At 41.9% G+C, this 24,567-nt stretch overlaps 1 protein-coding gene across 1 annotated transcript in view; it reads left to right on the forward strand.

Moving 5' to 3' along the window:
- bcas3 (BCAS3 microtubule associated cell migration factor) overlaps window positions 1-24,567 on the forward strand; it is a 1,061,909-nt gene that overhangs the window by 586,704 nt on the left and 450,638 nt on the right. The window contains exons 17-18 of the mRNA XM_048612335.1: window positions 6,206-6,336; window positions 11,430-11,595. Of these exons, the coding sequence (XP_048468292.1) occupies window positions 6,206-6,336; window positions 11,430-11,595 (297 nt within the window). The remainder of the gene's footprint in view (window positions 1-6,205; window positions 6,337-11,429; window positions 11,596-24,567) is intronic.

Raw genomic sequence — 24,567 nt, forward strand, 5'->3', positions numbered from 1 at the left:
ATGATTTATGGCCTCATTTTGTTAAAAAAAAAAGTTATCTTCACGGGGCCAAAACCAAGGTCCATCTGCCTCTAATTTAAACATCCAAATTCCCATGTGATAATACTATATATAATGCACATATGATCAGTGCATACTTAGATTTAGATCATATTCTATCCACCCTGGTACAAGAGTATGCTCCAGCCACTAAGGGCACTCATTGCTGCATCAGTATACCGTTATTCTATTTTGCATTCCTTTGCGCTCTGTCAATTACGTTATTTGTGTCAGTTAGTAATTACTGTACCATTAGGTTAATAATATTTTTGTACAGGTGAGGCAATGCCCACTGAGAACACGGTTGTAACACCTAAACTCATGGTTCTTAAATTGAACACACGGAAGAGGTTTTATCTTATTAGAAACACCTGGATTTGAGCCCTGGACTCAAAAATGAAAACCTTTACCACATCACTCACTCCTCTTCCTGCTGCTTTCTGCTTAGAGGTGAAGTTTTTGTTTTGTGTGTAACCTGGCAGTAGGAAAACAATCAAATGAACCTAGAGTGAGATTGATCCTGCTAAAAATTCCAGTATGAGTTTAGGAATTCCAATAAATTGAATTTACAAATTCCTGACAGTGAAACCTGGCTCTAAGGTTGTGGTTGCAATTTAATGCTGTCTGAAGTTGCCACACATGACTTTCCCTTTTCCACTGTTAATTTCTGTTCTTCACAGGTCTATCCATGCTAAAGACCTTTCTCTGGCAAGGATAACCAGTATGTCAGGGGCCACTGGAGCCATCAATTTGAGGTTGCTCCTGTCTGAGGGAGAATATTTGATACATTGAGTTCTACCTATTGATCAACCTGAAGCACTAACTGTGGTAGCGGGTATAAGCAGCAGACAACACTGGGATTTGTAAAGTGGTTGCAACCAGTACATTAAACTACTTGAGGTCTTGAATAAATTTTAAGTGAAAAGCAAACTTGGTTGGATATTGAACTTATGTAGAACTAAATTCAGAATTATCGGAACTATATTCAGCTTCTAAAAGTGCAAATGCCAAGCGTGCTTGTATCAGCTTCAATATATTAACAACTTGGCAATAAACCCACAACTTTTGATCACATTTCATTTAAGATCTTGACTTCTTTGTGGCGATACATTCAGTCTTATTTATTACTGCACATTCTACTTCTGGGTTTAAATCAGTCCATTGAAAGCCCTCTTAGCTCGCAATGAGTGTTTTTATTATCGCTGGTTAAACCTGCCATGTGCAGGTCACTGTGAACATACTGTGATTTGTGAGGTGTGGAAATCTGTTAGCAAATGCAAGTGTGAAAGTTTAACTCAGAAACTACTGTCAGATTCCTGGATTTCTTTTCAAACTAAACAAATTATGCTTTACGTATTGAGAGGGTAAAATTGACAATAATTACATTTCGACTATACGTCGGTCATTGATCTTCGTGGGATGAATTGATTGCATCATTTTTGTCACGTGTATTCATTGTAAAAATACAATGCAAAGTGTGTACCTTCACCATGCATACATGGCGCCATTCACATTAACTTAGAATAAGATAAGAGGAAAAAAGATAACTTAGGAGAGTCTAACTTTCCTTTCCACTGCCGCAGTCCCACTCAGAGCTTTTCAGCCCTCACCATGCCTCCGCCAGAGTCCTGCTCTGCCTCACTAGCCCGAGCTCGCCGCCGCTGCCTCACCGGCCCGCTCCCAGCTGCCTCACCACTTGCTCTCACCACCACCATCTCGCCACCACTGCCTCACCAGCCCGCTCCCAGCTGTCTCACCGGCTTGCTCTCACCACCACCGTCTCGCCACCACCGTCTCGCCACCACTGCCTCACCAGCCCACACAGCTGTCTCACCGGCTTGCTCTCGCCGGCACTGCCTCACTGGCCCACTCTCACTGGCGCTCCCTCACCGGCCTGCTGTTGATCTGCTGCTATCACTCCAGCCCATGCTAGATCCGCCGTCACTACAGGACACAGTCCGTGCATTCAGCTCCTGCCACAAGGTTTCTGATCGTGACTCAGCTCCTTCCTGACTGCTTAGGTAGGTAGTTAAAAGGAGTGGAAGGGGATTGAATTACTGCAGAGAGAAAGAGAACGGAAAAAAATGAAGGACAAAGAAAGAAAGAGAAAGAGAACTGGTGAGCAGAGTGGAGCTCTAAATGGAGCAACTTACCCTGCCGCCATCTTGCCTACACGCCACATGTCTACAAGGGTGAACCTTGTTGATAGGCAAACCTTCAAACAAAATGCACGCTTTGTAAAATTGTTGTTTTGTACCAGACCAGACCCCCTCAAAATATATTCAGAAGATAGTCTAGACCCAAACATTTTTTTGTTTTAAACATAAATGTAATTCATTGATTTCCAGATGCAATTCAATTGATCAAACTACTCAACATTAAACAAAATACACTTTATTTTTACACTACAGTTAAAATACAGACAAATAAAAAGAAAAGAAAAGAATTGGTTTACCCAAAACTCTATTGAAATGCTTAACAAAATAATAAACATATTAACTACTACTAATTAACTGTTCCAATATAGTAATATCCTATAAACACATCCTTGGCAAAGGCAAATTGAATGAACTAGATAGTCTCATATGTAATTCTAGCAGTAGGAAGAGAACCTCAGCTTTTAGCTGTAACAGAGAGAGGAATAAGAGCTTCCACATTCAGCTTCAAGACCCCCACAAGTGCAGAATGCTAAAACTAAAAATCCTGATTCTGTGGGAGCTTGACCCCACCCATTCAGGCAGTTTCTATTATTCCAACTTTATTAAATAAAAATCCCAAGATTTTATAAGCTGTTTAATTTATTGTCTTTGAGCTGACTGCTCAATATCCCTGTCTCGACCTTTCTTCATAAAACAAGACAGGACAAAAGACACCTTCTAAAGCCGTAGTGTTGTCACACTCTTCACAAATTTTGTGTAAAATGTATAGTTTGGATTCCATAGTACATTAGAGTGTGGAGACACAGTAAGGCGCAAAAAAGATTTACCAGAATAATACCTGAATTGAGAAATTACAACTTTACCTGAGGACCTGTTCTATGGAAGAGATGATTGAGAAGTGACACAAAAACAGAAAGTGCTGGTGAAACTCAGCAAGTCTGCCAGCATCAATAGAGAGAGATGAGAGTTAAAGTTTTATGTCCAATATATTAAATTTGTAGATGACACAAAGATAGATGGAATGACAGGAAAAGTTTAGGAGACTGCAGAAGGTCTTGGACAGGCTAGGAGAGTGAGCAAAAATGTGATAGATGAAATGCAATGTGGTGAAATGTAAAGTTATGCACTTTGGTAGGAAAAATAGAAGCGTAGACTATTATCTAAATAGGGGTGGCTTCAGAAATCTGAAGCACAAAGTGAGTTGAGAGTCCTAGTGCAGGATTCTGTTAAAGTTAGCATGCATTTTCAGTTGACAGTTACGAAGGCAAATGCATTGTTAGCATTCATTGTTAGGGTTTGATCACAAGAGCAGGGATGTACTGCTGAGGCTGTATAAGGCTCTGGTCAGACTGCATTTGGAATATTGTGTGCAGTTTTGGGCCCCATATGTAAGGAAGGATGTACTGGCTGTGGAGGGGGTCTAAAGGAGGTTTACAAAAATGTTTCCAGGGATGGAGGGCTTGTCACATGAGGAGCACTTGATGTTTGCCAGTACACCTTATGTCTTTTGTGTCTTGTAGGTACCAGTGGCAGAAAATTAACCTGGTCCTACGGAAACTACTTCCTGAAACTCTAAGGAAGTGTGTACTGATCTCAGACCAAGCATTGGCAAGGTTGTCCCCTGCATAGCTCCTCTAGCTCAATTATTGATACCTTGGTGGGAATGCCAGGATAAAAAATTTGGGAGCACAAGCCTGTGAGCACCTCACTGCAACAATTCCATAGCTGCTTGAGGAAGAAATGGCCAAGGCTGCTGCACTCAGAAGACTGACGGAGACCAGACACTTGCTCAGCCCCAGGCAGGAGAGGACCTGCGATGTTGGCAATCAGAGACTTTGTCCATGTGATTAAGGAGGAACAGGAGCAGCAGACAGGCTAAAGGAGTCTAGCCATGCTTTGGGGACCCAGCTGCCTCAAGCGTACAATTGTCTAGCTGACTCCATGGACAGGATGGCGGCTGCCATTGGAGAGTCAGGTCCAACACCCTCAGGGTGCACATGGCTTGCACTCTGTCACTCAGCCATTGGGCCTTAGGATGGAAGGCCTGTCAACAGGGAGACAGGAACCTGGTGTGCACTCTAGATGACTCTTTCTCCCAAGGCAAGGAGGTAGCTAACTAGAGGAGGGACCACACAAATGGGCCCCTCAGACATTTCTGCTCAGGACACTCTAGAGGTGGCTGGGCCTCCACTTCCGCCCTACCTGCCCCTCTGATATTCAAGCCAAGGAGAATCCCACTTGCCTCAAGTACATCTCAGTATATCTGGGACAACTCGACACAAATGCCCAACTAAATCTCCAGGGCCAAAAGGCTCCACTGCCAAGCAAGTTCCCTCTTACCAGCAATGGAACCTGGGACAACACCAAGATGTAGTTGGAGGGGAAAAAGAAATAAAAAAAATACTTTTGAAGGCACGGATGAAGTTTCATATTTGTATAAATTGATTGGTTTTGCACTACATCTGTTTGAGTTTCTGTGTCACCATATGGTTTTGTGCCAGCATATCTAAACATGATGTACCATGGATCAATGTCTATGTTGAGAGACTGCTGCAGTATGTGAAAGCAAGATGAGCAAGGCATACGTCGAACAATTGGTTCTCCTGGCACCATGTAGGAAAATATCCCTATTCTTTCCTTGGCTTCTGTGGCCAAATGTGATGGTATGAATTAAGTGGTCAGAAATGTGTGAACCAGTGTGGGATTAGGGGACCAGCAGGTCTGTGACCTGTACAGTGCATTGGTCTTACAAATATCGTTGTCTTCCTTCACATTGTCCCCTCAGCCTGCAGCCCCCAATCTCCACAAGTACATTCTCAACACTCCTTCCGACAGAAGTGGCCCCACTTGTCTCTCCCCGACTCCCATCCCTGAAACTCCATTTCCCCTTAGGTTATCTGGACAGACTGTCTGACTGTGAGGTCCCTCCTAAGTGTCCCACAGGTAGATTGGAGAGATCCCGAGGTGTTGTCAAATCTCAGATGCCAGTGTTTGTGGATGAGGGTTGCATGCAACTGGTGTCCATGGTTTGTGTTCTGAGATGCTGTTTCGTGCTGAGCCGCAAGGAGGGTCTTCTTATCAACGGTAAGCTGAAGTCACCAGGTACCCTCTCTGGCTTGCCTGTCAAGAATTCTCGGCATCTAGTTTGTTTGGTGAGTTTAGTAAGAAGTTGCGAATACTGAGGCAAGATGTGCAGTTAATATAGTGGTTATCAAGCAATAATTCCTCCTTAATAGGTAACTCACTGCTGCCGAGTGAGAAGCTTGCCTCAATAGATGCGTAAATGATGCAGCAAGTTACTCCCAACATTGAGCTAGACTTAACTGGATATCTTGCGCACATCTGCCACAAATCTTGTCAAAGCCCATGTTATTCAGGCCCCCGACATTCTGGTCTGTGTATTCATGAAATATAATAGACTTGAACTCTGTTTTAAGTTTGTATATGCTTATTTCAGCATACTGATACCTTATATGTATGTTCACTTGGAGTATTAGTTTGGCTTATGAAATTTACAATAATGGGGATTCAAAATATGTTTCTACGGGATTATTCATACACAGCTCTGAAATAATGTAGAATTTTCATCATTACAATTCTTACTGGATCTTCCAGAGCAATCCTTGAAACAGTTCTACCCTTGATAACCTAATCCAGCAACAGGAATATTTCCAATTATAGTGCAGTGAATTTGGCTGTGAGTTTTCAGTTAATGAATGAATTACTGTCCAGTTGTCCTTTTGTAAAACAATGATGCCAACAACGATCATCAGAAACTTTATTCTCTGTCGACAAATTGTTTGTCCCGTTGATGAGGTGACCATCTCAAATTGTTCTTCGTGCTCAGCAGCAGCAGCAGTTTTGTATTTGAACTTTTAGGTGTTCATCTGATTGAAATGTTGCTGTGCAGCAGGGCATGTGACTGGGGAATTGTTTGAGAACAGGCAGGTGGGAGAAGTGAAACTAAGTGCCAGCTGTTTTATGAAGTGTCTTTTGTTGTTTTTCAGTAAAAGCAAGTCCAGATCAGCCCCACAGATTTCACCAAGCAAGGCTGCTGGTGGAGAATTTTGTGTTGCTGCCACTTTTTCTTCATCACGATCCTGGTTAATAGCCAATCCTGGCCTAAAGCGGGAGAAAGGTAAGTGTACTGTACAATTTTATAGCATTTCTTATGCAACTCATTGGGTAAATCAGGCTGAGATTTGGATTAAGAAAATCACTTTTTTTTAACATAAATGCAACTCAATAATTTATTTTCCCCAAATTGTTTCTTTACTCTTTTGAAAATACAACGTGATCCACTACATGCCTATGTAGTTTTCCACACACACTCATCACCACACCCCTGTCCTCCACCCATCTACCCAGAAATATTCCAGGAGACCAATTGTAGCACACTCTGGAAACTGAAACTCAGACCTGTCTCAGTGAATGGGCCATTGCTACATTTGACCTTGGTAACTCTGGGTAATGAGGTAGAAAATGTTCTTTAGTTTGTTGACGTTTTCTTCAAGACTCACTGCAGAACTTAATCCTCTAGACAGATAATTCTGAGCAGTGCAATTCTGAGGGAGTACTGCATTATTGGAGGTGCTGAAATGTCGAACCATAGCTTTTGAAGTGAGTGTAAAAAGGATTCCATGGCATTTTTTGAAAAGCAAGGAGGCTACCAAGTGCCCTAGCCCCAACAGACACAAACAAATAGATTGTATACTGTTTTACATTTTAAATCTGCACTTTTGCTTTGTCCCTGTAACAGGTAGAACAAAGATCTGGACCAAGGCCACTGACTCATAACCATCACCATCCATCTAGTAGGGTCTGGCACAGATGCCTGAAGCAAAATGGAACTAGGGAATATGTAATGGTTATTTGTTAATTAAAGGCTAATTGGGAGAGAACTGGGTGCATTGGGACCAAATAATCAGTGTGCTGGAGTTTTGAAGCTGTGACTGCTGACGTAAAACCCTGACCAGAAAAGTATGTCTGAACTCTGCCTAACCAACTGGTGCTTAGCAATCCATACCTGATCACATCAGCTAACCAAAGGCAAACGCACTTAGGAATTTTTCTTCTGCTTGCATCCACAACTCCATGCCTGGAATTGGAGAATCATTGGTAGATGATCCACCTGTGGCAGAGGGTGCGAGTGTTTCAATTGGATAATGGGGAACAGTCAAGCGGGTTGCTTTGTCCTGGATGGTGTCAAGCTTCTTGAATGTTGTTGGACATTTTATACATTCAGACAAATTCCTGACTTGTAGATGATGAATAGTGAAGGAAGAGATAAGTTAGTTACTGCAAAATTCCTAGCCTCTGATCTGCTTTTGTAATGTAAGTACGTATACATCTGGTCCAGTTCAATTTCTAGCCAATGGTCACCCTCAGGATGTTGAGAGTGAGAATATTTATCAATGGAAATGTCAAGGGGAAGAGGTCAGATTCTCCCTTTTTGGAGATGGTCATTACCTGGCACTTGTATGGCATGATTATTACTCGCTACTTATCATTTTTAGAAGGACAAGGACAGCAGTTGCACAAGGATTTCATCACCCTCAAGTTCCCCTCCAACCCACACTATCCTGACATGAAACTTTATTGTCTTTTCTTTGCTGTTGCTGGGTCAAAGACCTGGAACTCCCTTTTAACACCACTTTCTCCTACCCACATTGGACTGCAGCAGTTCAAGATTGCAGCTCACCACCATCTTCTCAAGAGCAATTTGCAATGGGGAATAAATACTGTCCCAGCTGGCAATGTCCACATTCTGTGAACAGATTAATTGAAAAAAACCCAAGCCTGAATCTTATCTATGTCTTGATGCATGTGTACATGGACTGCTTTAATATCTGAGGAGTCACAAATGTGTTGCTACTCAATCATTAGCATTAATCCCCACTTCCAACCTAGTAATAAAGGAAACAGCATTGACAAAGCTGCTGAAGATGTTTGAATCAAGGTATTACCCTAATATCCTTCTGTAATTATGACTGGATGATTGCCCCCAGTGTCTTCCTTGTGCTTGCTATAACTCCAATCAGTGGAATTTACACCCTGATTCGCATTAATGCCAGTTTTGTTGGGGCAGTTTGATACCACATTTAATCAAATGTGGCCTTGATGTCGAGGGCAGAGACTCTTGCTTCACATTTTGAAATTCAACTCTTTTGACCATGTCTGGACCAAGACCATGTTGAGGTCAGCAGCCCAATGGTCTTTGCAGAATCCAAACTGAACATTGACTGTTGCCATGTATGGACATCCTCTGTCCATTTGATGATGAGCAAGAGCAGATTGATGGGATAGGTAAAACCAAAAGAACTGTGGCTGCTGTAAATCAAGAACAAAAACTGTGTTCTGAGGGAGGGTCACTGGACCTGAAACATTAACTCTGATTTTTCTTCACAGATGCTGCCAGACCTGCTGAGCTTTTCCAGCAACTTCTGTTGATGGGATAGATATTAGTCAGATCAAATTTGTCTTGCCTTTGGTGGGCAGAACATATTTGGGAAATTTCTATATTACTAATATTTTAGCTGTACTGCAACAGCTTGGCTGGGAGTGTGGCTCTTCAGTACTTTAGCCAGGTCATTGTAAGGGCCCAGTGTCTTCCTGCATCCAGTGCCTTGAGTTGTTCCATCATCACTTGTGTAGTGAGTCAAATTGTTGGAGGTAGATATCTAAAATAATGGCAGTCTCAGGAGTAGCCTGTGAGGGATCATCAACGTAGCACTTCTGGCAATAGATGGCTACAAGTGTATGTTCCCTCTTCTTTGAGGATGAGTATATTTGGGGAACCTCCATCTCCATTAGTTGTTGAATTGTCCACTGCCATTTACAACTGGATATGACAGTACATGCAGTGCTTTGATCTAATACCTACCTTTGAACAGAAGCAATATCTGTCTCCAGAGCTGCAATACTGCGAAAACTAGGAAATGCATGAGATCTGCAGTGCAGGATACCATCATAGTGAATAAAATAATATGATAATGGGTAGAGTAAATCAAAAAACAGTCATCAGGTGATAGGAGACCTGTGAGAAGATATCTCTTTCTCTGTGACACGACACAGAGAAAAGTTAAGTTGTCAATTGTCTTACAATGTGTGAAATCTAAAATTTGTGAAAGTGTCAAGGCACCTGTTTGGTACAGGGTTTTAACATAAAATAATCGTGTTGTATGCTAGTTACATTTTTTGGATCTTGAATATTGCTATGATTTCAGCAGGGATGTAACTTTTGAATAAAGTAGATAAAATTTAAAATTCCAGTTATTTGTTAGAAGAATAAAGCAAGAAGATTCCACAGTTTAAACAGAAGAATTTTTACGATTACAAGATCCAGCTAAGCAAATACTGAACACTCTCTATCCTGTACGTAAACATCCAGAATTAGCATAAGTTAAATATGATGAATAGGCAAGTTGTGGTTGATTATGAACTACATACCAAGTAAAGATGAAACTAAGACAGAGTTTACAAATTGACTCAGTTAATGAAATTTTAGTGATCCTACCTGGTCATAAACTCCTTCAAACTCTGTCTTGACTATTGCTGAAATAAAAACGCACAAGACAGAATCTTCCAACCCCGTGAAGAATATGGACGTTGGCATAAGGGAACATATGACAAAATCAGAAAAATGAGATTCTCAACGTTCAAATGCGTGGATCAGTTTTGGGAGGGGCCTTGCAATACAGTCAAGACAAAGTTGACCACATAGAAATTTGCCAAAGCTCTTTAAATAGTACCTTCCAAATTCACAGCCTATAGAGGCATGGTGCATAGCTAATGAGGTGAGCTGCCAAGCATAGCATGAGAAAACTTGCCAGGGCTCATGGAAATAAGCACTTCATGAAACATGCCAAAATTGACACATAGTGATTTTTGGTAAAATTCAACTCTTCTTGTCAAAGCTTTTTGTCTTGTACTCATCAGGACAATTCACAACAAACACCATAATAAAGAAAAGATAGTATTTATAATAATTTATACTTATACTGTAGGAGAGGAGAGGGCTAGTTAGTTGGCAAGTGAACTCTGCTTTGTAGAGCCATTATTAAAGAAAATATACTAGTTAATGAGGGCTGTTGAGATGCTGTGGTAGTGTCCCTACCCCTGAGCCAGTAACCCAGCTTCAAGTCCCACCTGCTCCAGAGATCTGTAATAGCATTCTGAACAGGTTAATTAGACCATATCTGTACCAGTTCATGACATCTGATAGTTAACTGCTAAGTATCATTCAAATTTTAAACCAGGCACGTTGGTTCTCTCAGTCACAAAATTGGCCTGAGAAATGAACCAGTGAATGGCTGTTACCCATTTTGTTCAATTCTAACAGGCCAATATATGTACATCTTCTTTCTATCTGCAAAGCACAGAGCCCTGTGTATTAATACACGTATCTTCTGGTATATTCAACTGCAAGTCCAATATTTGGCTCAAAATTAATTGTCATTGTAATTCTTCATGCCCGCCAGATTATTTTGCAAATATCGTCCAAATCTCGGAATCGCAGTCAAATGTTACACACAGTGTTATCGCACACATGTGTGGTTGGGTGCAATCAATACCGTGCTTATTCCAAAAAGCAAAAAGGATATGCTGGAATTTCTTCTCCTGTCCTTCCAGTTGCTCGTCTGCAGCGCATAGCAGTAGAGAACCAATCTGAATTGCACGGGCACAGTCTTTCCCCTAAATGGCACACATCTATAGGATTTGATCAACTCAGGGTGGATTCGCAATTGTTTTCTTCAAGTAACAGAAACAGCTGCAGCAACTTTACTTCACATCTGGATCTGAACTATCTTTTTCAGTCTTATTGATCTTGTTTATACTGCACCAGTGAATTCATCAACAAATACTGCACAGCTTGGACCGATCAGTATCTTTTTATATCTTTTCATGAGATCAGTTGGTTTTGGTTTCCAGCCCTACAGTTTGTTTTGGATCTCTTGAAAACTGAGAGAGTCAGTTTCCTTTCTGTGCTTGCCTGTTCTATTTCCTTTTCTGTTCCCTTTCCAATTAAGTTTCTGTTTTAGTTAGGGTCAAAATGCATAAATTATATTTAACAACACAGGTTTGCAATATTTTGAAAGGCAGTTAATTTCAGGCACCTTTTTAGGGCTGAAATTTAACAAAAGGGCTTTGGACATTCACACTGTATTTTAATTGTTTATATTACTTTACTGTTTTTGCTGTTCCAAGACTATGTATCTATTCTGCCCTTAGATCAATCAAAACAGTCAGTAGTGGATTCCCTGTTCATTATTAGTTGCTACGGCAACCTCGTGGAACACACAATTGAGCCACGTCCTGTCAACACTGTGCAGAAGATCAATGATGATACTCAGCTGGAGCTGTTAACATCTCCCCGAGCCAGCTGGTCTCTGGCCAGGTAAGATATCTAGACACCTTCCCTGAATATGTCTACATCAGCAAGGCTTAATCTATAATTGGTAAAAGGGTTTACTCCTATGAATTTGTGACTTCCACTGCATGCAACACTTTGGCAACTACTTGACTATGAGTGCGACTTATAATATTTAGGTTGCTTCTCTTGAGGCTTTTTAAAAATAATATTTTCATGAAGAGGCTCCATATGAAGGTTGCACCTTTGAAAGTTTGCAATTTGGTAGAAATTTTCAAATGAACTTGTTCAGATTTTATTACAGACCACGGTGTAAATGTGATCTGAACCGAGGCCTTCTGGCTGAAAGATAGGGACAGTACCACTTTACCCCCAATAGCAAGTTGGAAATCATTGATGTTAGTGTAACAAGTTGTTAAGAATGTGATTATGGTTAATTGATTAATTAATTGACTGTAGATACAGAAGGCAAACAACCTACCTCCCTGTTATGTTTGATGGTTTACATTGCCCATATTGGACTTTGCTTATAAGTATTTAATTGACTACATGGGTGATTACTGGTGTGGGTTAGTAGTTAAAGGAAAAAAAAAGTGCAAAAAAAAGTCACAATGATTTTGGCGGTGGGAAAGTCGCTCAGTTGTACATAATAGCACTTCTGAGTAGATATAAAAAAAGGGCAAGCATAGGTTTTCCATGTGAGAGGACTGGTGTGTAGAAGGAGCTTGAAGACTGAGTAGCAGGATCTTGTGGCACAGTGATATTGACCATACCTTTGAGACAGGAGGTCTGAGTTCAAGCTTCACTTGCTCCAGAGATGTGTCTAGCATGTCTGAACAGGCTGATTATAATATCTTAAGACTGAATAGTTAACAAATGCTATACACAAAGAAATATGTTTTGATTTCTGTCCTGCCACCATTTTTTGTATCTGAATTGACACTGGTAACAGAGAATGGACACCTAAAGGTGAAGATTGCAAGTTAAGTGTTATTTTTAGACAGAAGATTGTAATTTAAATTACTTTGGATAAGAATGGCTGAAACCAAGCGCAAAATGTTGACTTACCATAGATGTTTTGTGAAGCTGAGGCTTAAAATGAATAGAAATTGAAGTGATAATATGGACACAAGTTAAGTCTTTATGAAGAAAAAAGCAAAGTGTAACCTTAACACTTCCTACAAAAAGCAAGATTGTGTAAAATATTCTGACTTTGAGGCTCACCAAGGCTCACATGGACAGGATCAGGCAGAGTAAACAAAAAAAATCATGCTTGACAAATCTGCTGGAATTTTTCAAGGATGTAACTAGTAAGGTTGATAAGGGAGACCCAAGGATGTGGTTTACTTAGACTTTCAGAAGACTTTTGATAAAATCCAACATAAGAAACTAGCATGTAAAATTAAAGTGCGTTGGATTGGTGGTAAGTATACTGATACAGATAGAAAACTGGTTGGCAAACAGGTAACAAAGAGTAGGAGTAAACAGGCCATGTTCCAAGTGGAACCAATGACCAATGGGGTACCACAGAGATTTGTGCTTGGACCCCAGCTATTCACACTATATATTATGTATATATATTAATGACTTAGATGAAGGAACTAAACTTAATATCTCCACATTTGCAGATGACACAAAGCTGGGTACGAGTGTGAAATGTGAGGAGGATGCAGAGATGCTTCATTTTGACGTGGAAAAATTGAGTGAATGGGCAAATGTATGGCAGTTGAAATACAATGTGGATAAAATGAAGTTATCTATTTTGGCAGAAAAAACAGGAAGGCAGACTATTATCTGAATGGTGATAGATTGGGATTGGGCATGTTCTTGATACATCAGTTGCTGAAATTGAGCATGGAGGTTGCAACAAATGGTGAGAAAAGCCTTCATAGCAAGAGGATTCGAGTACAGGAGTGGGGATGTCTTGCTGCAATTGTACAGGGTCTTGGTGAAACCGTACTTGGAGTATTGTATGCAGTTTTGGTTTCCTTATCTGAAGAAGTATGTTCTGGTATAGCGGAAGTGCACCAAAGGTTTACCAGACTGATTCCTTGGATGGCAGGACTGATGTATAAAGAGAGACTGGATCAGTTAGGAGTGTATCCATTGGAGTTGAGAAGAATGAAGGGTGATCTCATAGAAGCCCGTAAAATACCAACAGGACTAGATGGGGTAAAAGCTGGAAGAATATTCCAGATGACCAGGGAATCCAGAACCAGAGGGCGCAGTCTAAGGGTATACATTTTAAGACCAAGCGATTTCTTCACCCAGAGAGTGATAAGCCTGTGGAATTCTCTGCCACAGAAAGCAGTTGAGGCCATCATTCCTATTCCCTTTTTTGTTGCTGTCCCTACATCCTCAACCTTTCAGCTTCTGACTCTGTTTCCATTCATTCCATTTTCATAACAGTTAATGTCTCCAGTTTATCCCTGAGCCAATGGATTTGCAAGTTACTCTGCCTTTATTGGCTGTTCACTTTGTCCTGTTGTGGGCAGAATGATTATGACCTGACATCCCTTTCTCTATTGTGTAGGATCGCATCCTTCTATCTTGAATTGCCTCTTCTACTGTAATCATTTCTTCAACGACCCTATGAAATGAATCCCAAACCAAACATGAGTTTCCCACTTTTTTTCTTTTTTATTCATTTACGGGATGAGGAGCGTCGCTGGCTAGGCAGTATTTATTGCCCAGGACTGCACTGACTGCCCCTTTATAAGCCTCTGACCATTAATACTCTAATCCACAGGACTCAATGTGGTCCATCCTACTCCAGACTGACCTGGCAGGACAAACTGACTGTGAATGACCCAGTCCCCTGGATGGATATCTCACAGCATCCTAATGTAATGCCCTGACAGGTTTGATTTGACCTGGAAGACTGACAGTACCCCAATCCCTGACAAGACATAAATCCCCAGATGCTGGTAGGAAGTGCCTAACTGACCCTGGCCAGCCCTCCCACAGGACTGAGCTTGGACCAGCCCTTTGGCTGACTGAGTCAGCGCACCCAACTCAGCATTGCCACCTTTGTCCAAAAGACTGGTGCTCTCGGACTTTTGACCATGGTAATTTGGTTGAAGCACATTCTGTGTGGTTGACACAGTAGCTACTGGCACATGCTGCAGGTTGACATTGACGTAGCATGATTCTAGAGAGCACCATTGCCATCTCCTAGACTGTTCAGTGCTTTAAGTGTGCCATGCCATCTGCCTCTTCCTCTATGCCAAAAAAAATGCAAGCCAGAAAGGCTGCCTGACTGCAGGTAGTCTGAAGATTCTGTATGCTAAAAAAAACTAAGTAAGCCAGAGAAGCTTCCAAATCAACGCAAGCAAGTGTTCACTAAGAATGTAACCGGAAAGCCATGACATACATACAGTGTCAATGACGGAGATGCAAGTGTGTCTGTCCACAATAAAGTGACCTGGCAGTAGTACGCAAGTCATGTGTCCCTAAGCACCAAAATGAAGTCCTGAAGGCTGAAGTGCTATAAATTAGTCTGAAAGCACCCATGATGAAGTTTATTTTTATTCATTTGTGGGAGGTGGGTGTCGCTGGCTGGCCAGCATTTCTTGCCCATCCCTAGTTGCCCTTGAAAAGGTAGTGGTGAGCTGCCTTTTTGAACCGCTGTAGTCCTCCTGCTGTGGGTTGACCCACAATGCTATTAGGGAGGGAATTCCAGGATCTTGACCCACGACAGTGAAGGAACGACGATATATTTCCAAGTCAGGATGTTGAGGGGCTCGGAGGGGAACTTGCAGGGGGTGGTGTTCCCATATATCTGCTGCCCTTGTCCTTCTAGATGGAAGTGGTCGTGGGTTTGGAAGGTGCTGTCTGAAGACCTTAGGTGAATTCCTGCAGTGCATCTTGTAGATAGTACACACTGCTGCTACTGAGCGTCGGTGGTGGAGGGAGTGAATGCTTGTCGATGTAGTGCCAATCAAGCGGGGGCTACTTTGTCCTGGATAGTGTCAAGATTCTTGAGTGTTGTTGCAGCTGCATTCATCCAGGCAAGTGGGGAGTATCCCATCACACTCCTGACTTGTGCCTTGTAGATGGTGGACAGGCTTTGAGGAGTCAGGCGGTGAGTTACTCGCCACAGTATTCCCAGCTTCTGGCCTGCTCTTGTAGCCACTCTGTTAATGTGATAAGTCCAGTTGAGTTTCTGGTCAATGGTAACCCCCAGGATGTTGGTAGTGGGGGATTCAGTGATGGTAACACTGTTGAATGTCAAGGGACGGTGGATAGATTGTCTCTTGTTCATGATGGTCATAGCCTGGCATTTGTGTGGCGTGAATGTTACTTGCCATTTGTCAGCCCAAGCCTGGATATTGTCCAGATCTTGTTGCATGTGAACATGGACTGCTTCAGGAGCTGAGGAGTCGTGAATGGTGCTGAACATTGTGCAATCATCGGCGAACATCCCCACTTCTGACCTTATGATGGAGGGAAGGTCATTGATGAAGCAGCTGAAAATGGTTGGGCCGAGGACACTACCCTGAGGAACTCCTGCAGAGATGTCCTGAAGCTGAGATGATTGACCTCCAACAACCATTACCATTTTCCTAAGTGTCAGGTATGATTTCAACCAGCAGGGAATTTGACTCGTGGTACCCATTGATTCCAGTTTTGCTAATGCTCCTTGATGCCACACTCGGTCAAATGCAGCCTTGATGCCAAGGGCTGTCACTCTCACCCCACCTCTGGAATTCAGCTCTTTTGTCCATGTTTGAACTCCAAAACTGTAATGAGGCCAGGAGCTGAGTGGCCCTGGGCGGAACTCAAACTGGGCATCACTGAGCAGATTATTACTGAGCATGTGCTGCTTGATAGCACTGATGATGACCCCTTCCGTCACTTTACTGATGATCGAGAGTAGACTGATGGGGCGGTAATTGGCCGGGTTGGATTTGTCCTGCTTTTTATGTACAGGACATACTTGGACAATTTTCCGTATTGTCAGGTAGATACCAATGTTGTAACTGTACTGGAACAGCTTGGCTAAGGGAGCAGCAAATTCTGGAACACAAGTCTTCAGCACTATTGCTGGAATGTCGTCAGGGCCCGTAGCCTTTGCAGTATCTAGTGTCTCCAACGGTTTCTTGATATCACGTGGAGTGAATTGAATTGGCTGAAGACTGATATCTGTAATGCTGGGGACCACTGGAGGAGGCCGAGATGGATCATCCACTGGGCACTTCTGGCTGAAGATTGCTGCAAAAGCTTTGGCTTTGTCTTTTGCACTGACGTGCTGGGCCCTTCCATCATTGAGGATGAGGATATTTGTGCAAGTAGTCCTGTTTGGTGGCTCACCAGGTTGATACCTCATCTTCAGGTATGCCTGGTGCTGCTCCTGGTATGCCCTGCTGCACTCTCCATTGAAGCCCTAGCTTGATGGTAATCGTTGAGTCGGAGATATGCCGGGCCATGAGGTTACAGATTGTGCTGCTGTATAATTCTGCTGCTGTTGATGGCTCATAGCGCCTCATGGATGCCCAGTCTTGAGTTGCTAGATCTGTGCAAAGTCTGTCCCATTTAGCGCGCTGATAGTGCCACACAACGCGATGGAGGTTATTCTCAATGTGAAGGCAGGACTTCGTCTCCACAAGGACTGTCACTCTTACCAATACTGTCATGAACAGATGCAACTGCAGTTGGCAGATTGGTAAGGATGAGGTTGAATATGTTATTCCCTCTTGTTGATTTCCTCAACACCTGCATCAGACCCAGTCCAGCAGCTACATCCTTTAGGACCTGAACAGCTCGATCAGTAGCACTGCTGCCAAGCCACTCTTAATGGTGAACATTGAAATCCCCCACCCAGAGTACATTTTGTGCCATTGCCATCCTCAGTGCTTTCTCCGAGTGTTGTTCAACATGGAGGAGTATGGATTCATCAGCTGAGGGAGGACAGTGAGTGGTAATTAGCAGGAGATTTCCTTTCCCATGTTTAATCTGAAGCTATGAGACTTCATGGGATCTGGAGTCAATGTTGAGGACTCCCAGAGCTACTCCATCCCAACTGTATACCACTGTGCTGCTACCTCTGCTGGGTGTGCCCTGCCGTTGAGACAGGACATGGGTGTCTGGGACATTGTCTGTAAGGTATGATTCCATGAGTATGTTTATGTCAGGCTGTTACTTGACGAGTCTGTGAGACAGCTCTTGTTAGCGAGGAGGTCTTTGCAGGGTCGACAGAGTTGTTTCTGCCATTGTCTTTTCCAGTGCCTAGGTTGATGTCAGGTAATCCACCTGGTTTCATTTCTTTGAGACTTAGTACAACTGAATGGCTTGCTAGGCCATTTCAGAGGGCAATTGAGAGTCAACCACAATACTGTGGGTCTGGAGTCACATGTAGGCCACACCAGGCAGATGTCCTTCCCTGAAGAACATGAGTCAACCAGATTGGTTTTTCCAACAATCGACAATGATTTCATGGTAATCTGTAGATTCTTAATTCCAGATTGTTTTTTAATTATTGAATTCAAACTCCACCATCTGCCATGGCAGATGCGAATCCAGGTCCCCAGAACATTAGCTACGTTTCTGGATTAATAGTCTAGCAATAATACCACGAGGCCATCGCCTACCCCTAATTGAAGCCCGGGAAAAGAAGTGGCAAGTTGGCACCACCAAGTAACTGATCTGACTTCCACGGCAGGAATGGCACCACCTACCTTCTTGGGGATGGAGGGAAGTTTAGAGAACAGCGTAGAAATGAGCCAAATTAGCTAATATGCACCTTCCAAACCCACAACCAATTAGAAAGATAAGGACAGCAGATACACGGGGACACCACCGCTTGCAAGTTCCCCTCCAAACTGCTCGGTATACTGACTTGGAAATATATGTGTGTTCCTTCACTGTTGCTAGGTCAAAATTCTGGAACTCCCTCCCTAACGACATTGTGGATCTACCAACAGAAAATGAACAGTAGCAGTTCAAAAAGACAGTTCAACACAACCTTCTCAGGGGCACCTAGGGAGGAGCAAGAAATGTTGGCCCAGCCAACATTACCCATATGCCATGATTGAATAATAAGATGCTTGGAAATAAAGTAGTTGCCTTTCGTTAGTGAGATTCACAGCTCACCATTTTAACTCTGAGGGGAAAATTGGAAATTTTTTTCTTGATGGCAAGGATCTGATTTTTCTGTGTTCGCCAAATTTTCTCTGTCTTTCTCACCATTGCCCAATGCCATTCAAGGGAACAGAAAATTCTACCTTTCATCTCCACAAAAGCAGTGCATTGTCATTCTGCTGATGCTTACATGGACAGATGCATTAGCTATGGGTAGATTGGTAAGGATAAGTCAAGTACATTTTTCCCTCTTGTTGATTTCATTACCATCTGCTACAGATCCTGTTTAGCAGCTTTTTCTTTTAGGATTTGCCAGCCCAGTTCAGTACTTGTGCTACTGAGCCCCTCTCGCTGGTGGATGTTGTAGTCGTTCACCTGGAGTACAATATGAGCCCGTGTCACCCTCAGTGCGTCCTCCAAATGGTATTCAATACAGAGAAGAACTGATTCATCAAGTGGAGGAGAGTGATATATAGTAATCAGCTGGCAGTTTCCTTGGTCATGGTTGACCTGATGCCATGAGACTTTGTGGTGTGTGAATGTTGCCAACTCCTAGATAAACTTCCTGCTGATAGTATCGAACTGTATCACTACCTCTTGTGAGTTTTCCTGCTTGTGGGAGAGGACAAAGCCAGGGACAGGGATGATGGTGTCAGGGACATTTTATGATTTCATGAGAATGATTTAGTCAAGCTGTTGCTTGTTAGTCTGTGAGACAGCACTCCCAACTTGGCACAAGTCCCCAGGTTTAATTAGGAGGGATTGACAGGGCTGCATGTGCTATTGTTGTTTCCAGTGTCCTGGTCAATACCGAATTGTCTATCCAGTATCATTCCTCTTATCAGACCTTGCAGTCATTAGAAAGCACAGAAAGGCTAGCTAGTCCAGTTAAGAGGCAGCCACATGATGTAGATCTGGGGACAATAGGCCAAACCAGGCAAGGATCGCAGATTTTCCTTCCCTAATGGACACTAGTGATTGGATGAGTTTTTAATGACACAGTTTCATGGTCACGATTTTTATTAATTGAAATCAAATTTCACCATCTGCTGTGGTAGGATTCAAACCCGTATCCACAGAGCATCAGTCTGGATTACTATTCCAGTGACAATATCGCGATGGCACTGTCAACCTGCAATGGTTGTAACAATTCACCTTTCTTGTCTGTAATAACTGTGTGATGTAAGCCAGCAGGGACTAGGAATTGAATCTTTGAGTGAATAGCTCAGTGCCACGCCATTGTTGCATATGGTCATTGTAGTAGCACTTTTGTCAAATTCTAACCTTGTTCACTAAAACTGTAATGCTTCGTTGCGAGTTATAGGTGTACCCAATCCCCATAAATGACCAGGGAATTGAGAATAGAAGCTTTAGAGATGTACAACAATAAAGCTTCAAGTGCCTTAGAACCAAAGGGCTAGTTAATTACAATGATAATTATAGTAAACAGGAAGTGCAATCAGTAAAGAAGCTTTTAACTCAGTATTTGAGTATCAGAGCCATGCGAAATAAATGAAACTGTAATGCAACAAAGCTCCCAGTTGCTATTCATGAAAATTTGAAGGACTGTTTTTATGAGCTGAATCCTTTGAATCTCATTGACAGTCATTAAATACATTCAATGCTTGTGATCATTACATCCAAGCTTTGCAATTACTGAACAACAATCACCTGAGATGTCATGTGTTTTAATAGCAACACAATGGAAGACGAGGTCAGCTTGAACTGTCACAACCTATGTCTTTCTTTGATGAGCTTCACTGAAAAGCAAAACTCATTAGGAATAGAGATACTAAGAACTGCCGATGCTGGAGTCAGAGATAACACAGTGTGGAGCTGGAGGAACACAGCAGGCCAAGCAGCATCAGAGGAACAGGAAAGTTGATGTTTTGAAATCTGTTTTTTTTAAACAGATTATTCAGCATCAGCGGTGAGGATGAGGTGCATCACAGTCAGTTCTCCCCTGTATGCTGTCCAGCATTTATACCTCAACCATTGTCACTGAAACAATCTATCTGGTCAATTTTACATTTTTTGTAGCAATTTGCAGTACACAGATTGGCTGAAATATTTCCAATGTTACAATAATGGCTATACCTCAAAAGTATGATTGTTTGTAAAGTGCTTTGGGACCTCCAGAGGGAGTGAAAGGTGCTTTAGCAATACAAATTCAATCTTCTTTTTTCCTCTTTCCCCATTTGTCATTTTTTCAAGTCAACTTCTCAAGGGTCACTGACTGGAGATCAAGAGTTGATTTTTCTTTCCATCCCCCACCCCAAAGAAATTGAAGCTAATTGTTATTTCTACTGTAAACCTTGTGACACGTGCCACCAGTCATATTTTGAATCTTCCTGGCCTGTAGACTATTGATGACCATTGAAATACACATGCAATAGTACTACAGTTTAAAAGGAGTTATTCCATCAAATCTGGGGAGCTTGAACTTTGGATGCCTTCCTTTTCCTCCATCGTGGGAGTGTCTTTACTCTGTATTCAATCTCCTCGAGAAGCAATTACTGCAGGGAAGGGACATAGAAATTAAAATAAATTTGATGCAGTAAGGAACATGGCTAACTTTCAGTGTCATTGAAGGTGAAATTATTCTTCAAAAGATTGCAGCCTGCAACCTGTGTGCCGTGGACTGCATGAGGGTCCCAAAGCACGTTGATCTCTGCCAAGGCTGTTCTTTCATTGAACAATGAGAATTCTGGTTGGCTTGGCATTCTATCACCAGCCCTCATAGTGGCTAGTATCATCAGTGCACAGTGCTGTAATCTGGAGAGACATCCTGTCGGTCTAATCATAAAATGTCATCTGAACAGTGAGACATTGCAAAATACTTTAATACCATCCACCACCCTTTCTCAAATTGGGGTAAAAGGGATAGCCATTTTTAAAAACTGTTAATGCTTCAGTGCAACAATGCTTGCCAGAGTGTAGTTCATTGGGCCTCATCATCATATGTGGAGCTAAGTAAATATTTGTTTACTACTGTTTACAAGCCACACAGCTGGAAGCAGTGGTTCAAGTTCCCTTCAGTGACTGTGTCCTTTCAGAATTGTCTGCTTTTTGGTTCATCAGGAAAGATTCATTTGGAGTGTACGTGTGAGTGTGTACGTGTGAGTGTGTGCGTGTGAGTGTGTGTGTGGGGCGGGGGCAGGGAGCTAGCTGGGAGGTGGAGTTATCATAACTTTGATTAGCTCTCTGTTGAGAAACCACATGTTTTCTTGGAAGATGGAGGGTCCCAGGGAACTTCTTGAACAACAAGTTTGGTCAATCACCCCTCCTTCAAAGTAGCAATGCCACCCGCTTCAATCGTGCAGAAGTGGTAATTGCAATCAGCAACATTTTACTTAGGCAGGTCATTGCCTATTCCAAAGGGAATTTGTGAGTCCTGTGATTTATTTGTTTGGTGCTTTTCAATGACTGCTGTTTTTTAAGTTATTTTCACATGATTTTGTTACAATTAAAAGAAGTAATGAGTCTTGAAGTTCGTAAGTTCATTTGCCACAGATCAATTATTTTAAGTTATTTATTCTAGCGAAGTCCGGCAATGTAAAGTTTTAATGAGAACATTTTTAAACGAACAGCTGAAATTGCAAAAAGCCAGACTTGGGGCCTGGATAATGCGTACCTCACATGGAGATTTTTATAAGGATTGTTTTTAATTGACAAAGCTAAATATAGTTATGTATTATTTTTTCATCTGAATTAAGTCTTGTATTTTTAAATTGCTTTAATCTGCTAGGTAATTTTTTGGCATTTCATTTGTCTAATCATTGCTTGTGGTTACTATTTTACTTCTGCCCTACGTTAGTACACTGTTTTGTAGCTGGATCATAATGCGTTTCGGATACTGAATTTTAAGGATTCTCTTAATAGGAACAAAGCAAGAAGGACTTGCATTTCTACAGTTCCTTTCATGACCTCAGGATTCGCTAAAATGTTTTACAGCCAACAATTGCTTTTGAAGTGTTATTCACTGTTATCGAAATGGAAAGATTAGTGTCAGTGGCGACAGCAATCACTCACTAACAAGCACAACTGTTCACCTCGTCACTGTGTGTCCTGTGTGGCTGATGCACCTGATCCTGGAGCCGCATCTCCGACAACACATTTGATATGTGCTTCCAGGAGGTAGATTTGGACTTTGGCCTGATATTGTTGGCATTCATTTCTCCCTTTCTTTTTCTGTACTTCCTCTTACTAACAGGAGTTCTCAAAGAATTATGTCCCTTCGTACAGAGATTCTTCCAAATCTGTTTCTTCTGAACAAAGGTCTCCCATATTTTGACATCTATGTTACCTTTTTTGAGGGAGTCTGTGAAATGCTTCCTTTCTCCTCCTCTTGCTTGAGTGCCTTCTTGAGCTGGGCAAAGAACATTTGCATTGGCAGTCGAAACTCAGGCATCCTAAGCACATACCTGGCCCAACAGAGTTGTTTCCGATGATCATGGCCTTCATGCTGGTGTTATTGGCTGCTTCAAGGACACAGATGTTAGTATGCCTGTCCCCCTAGCTGATGCAGATAATTGATCTCAAACAGCATTAATGGTACTTTTCTAAGGCCTGGAGGTGGCATCCATGTAGTGTAACTCATGTTTTGGAGCCAGATAGAAGAATCAGAAAGATGACTGCCTCATGCACAAGGATCTTGGTATCAGCATAGATGTCGTGGTCATCAATGACTTTCATCCTTAGGCTTTTGAAGACGACACTCACAGATTGGATGCAGTGATGGATCTCTTCATTGATGTCAGCCTTAGATGAGAGGTAGCTTCCCAGGCAGGGGAAATGATCGATGTTTGGGGGATGATTTCTCCATTCCTCTTAACGGAGGCGTATACTGGAACTTACCTTAGGAAGGTTGGATAAAGAATTTGAGTCTTCTTGAGGTTGAAGCTGAGACCAATCCTTCGGTATACTTCCATGAAGGCTCAAAGATTCTCTTCCAAGAGACTTTGTCATCTGCATGCTGAAGGTCCACAAGTGAGGTCGATGTCATTTTCTTCAAAGATTTTATCCGTTTGAGGTTGAAAAGTTTTCCATCCATCCTGTGGACAATGCCCACACCACTGGAAAGCATGTTCTTGACAAGATGAAGAATGGGGTTGATGACACGTCCCCGCTTAATTTTTTCTTGATCTTAAAGGATTTCTGCAACAAGGTGGCAATCCACAGACAGGTACATAGTGTACTATATATTCAAAGTGCTGTTCCCCTTGTATCTACCTTAAAAATAATGATTAAAATCTTCGTCATTTCCTTTGGTACTGTAAAATTCTATGATTGTATTAGAGAGTGAAACCAGCTGGATAGCTCTTTCAGGAGGAGGTACAGACACGATCGGTCAAATGGCCTCCCTCTGTACTGTAAAAGATTATGTTTTTGTAATCTCATAAACCACTAAATATGTTCTGTGCAGAGAAATACAATTTTTAGGTTGTCTTCCCCCTCTTAGCTATTTTGGGGACATTCACTGAAAGTAGTACTGAACTCCAGAAAATACAAACACCACTACCCACAAATGCCCAGATAATAGGAGATGGTTGGGTGAAGTGAAAAAGAATCTAGCATCATTGATCCTACCACTAATAAATTATGAACAATTCTTGGATTAAACATTCAGTGAGAAACTGAACTGATCACAGCTTCCAAAGAGAAAATAAACTCAGTAGTTTTGTTTTTTCCTGTTATTTATGCGCTGAATTGTCAAACTCTGTGACATTCAGTTAACAGTCTGCACAGCCTGTCTGCAAAACTTCACAAGAAAGTTCTTATTGTCATTACTTCATTCAGCACTTTAAAAAAGCAGAGTGACCCAATCATAGCAACTGGAGGAATTTCCTTAATCCTGTGAGAAAACAGAATATATCCATTCACCTGAATATAAAAGTTCTAAGTGCTGGGTGCTTGTGA

Source organism: Rhincodon typus, chromosome 26, assembly GCF_021869965.1.
Source record: "Rhincodon typus isolate 14 chromosome 26, sRhiTyp1.1, whole genome shotgun sequence".
NCBI classification, from domain to species: Eukaryota; Metazoa; Chordata; class Chondrichthyes; order Orectolobiformes; family Rhincodontidae; genus Rhincodon; species Rhincodon typus.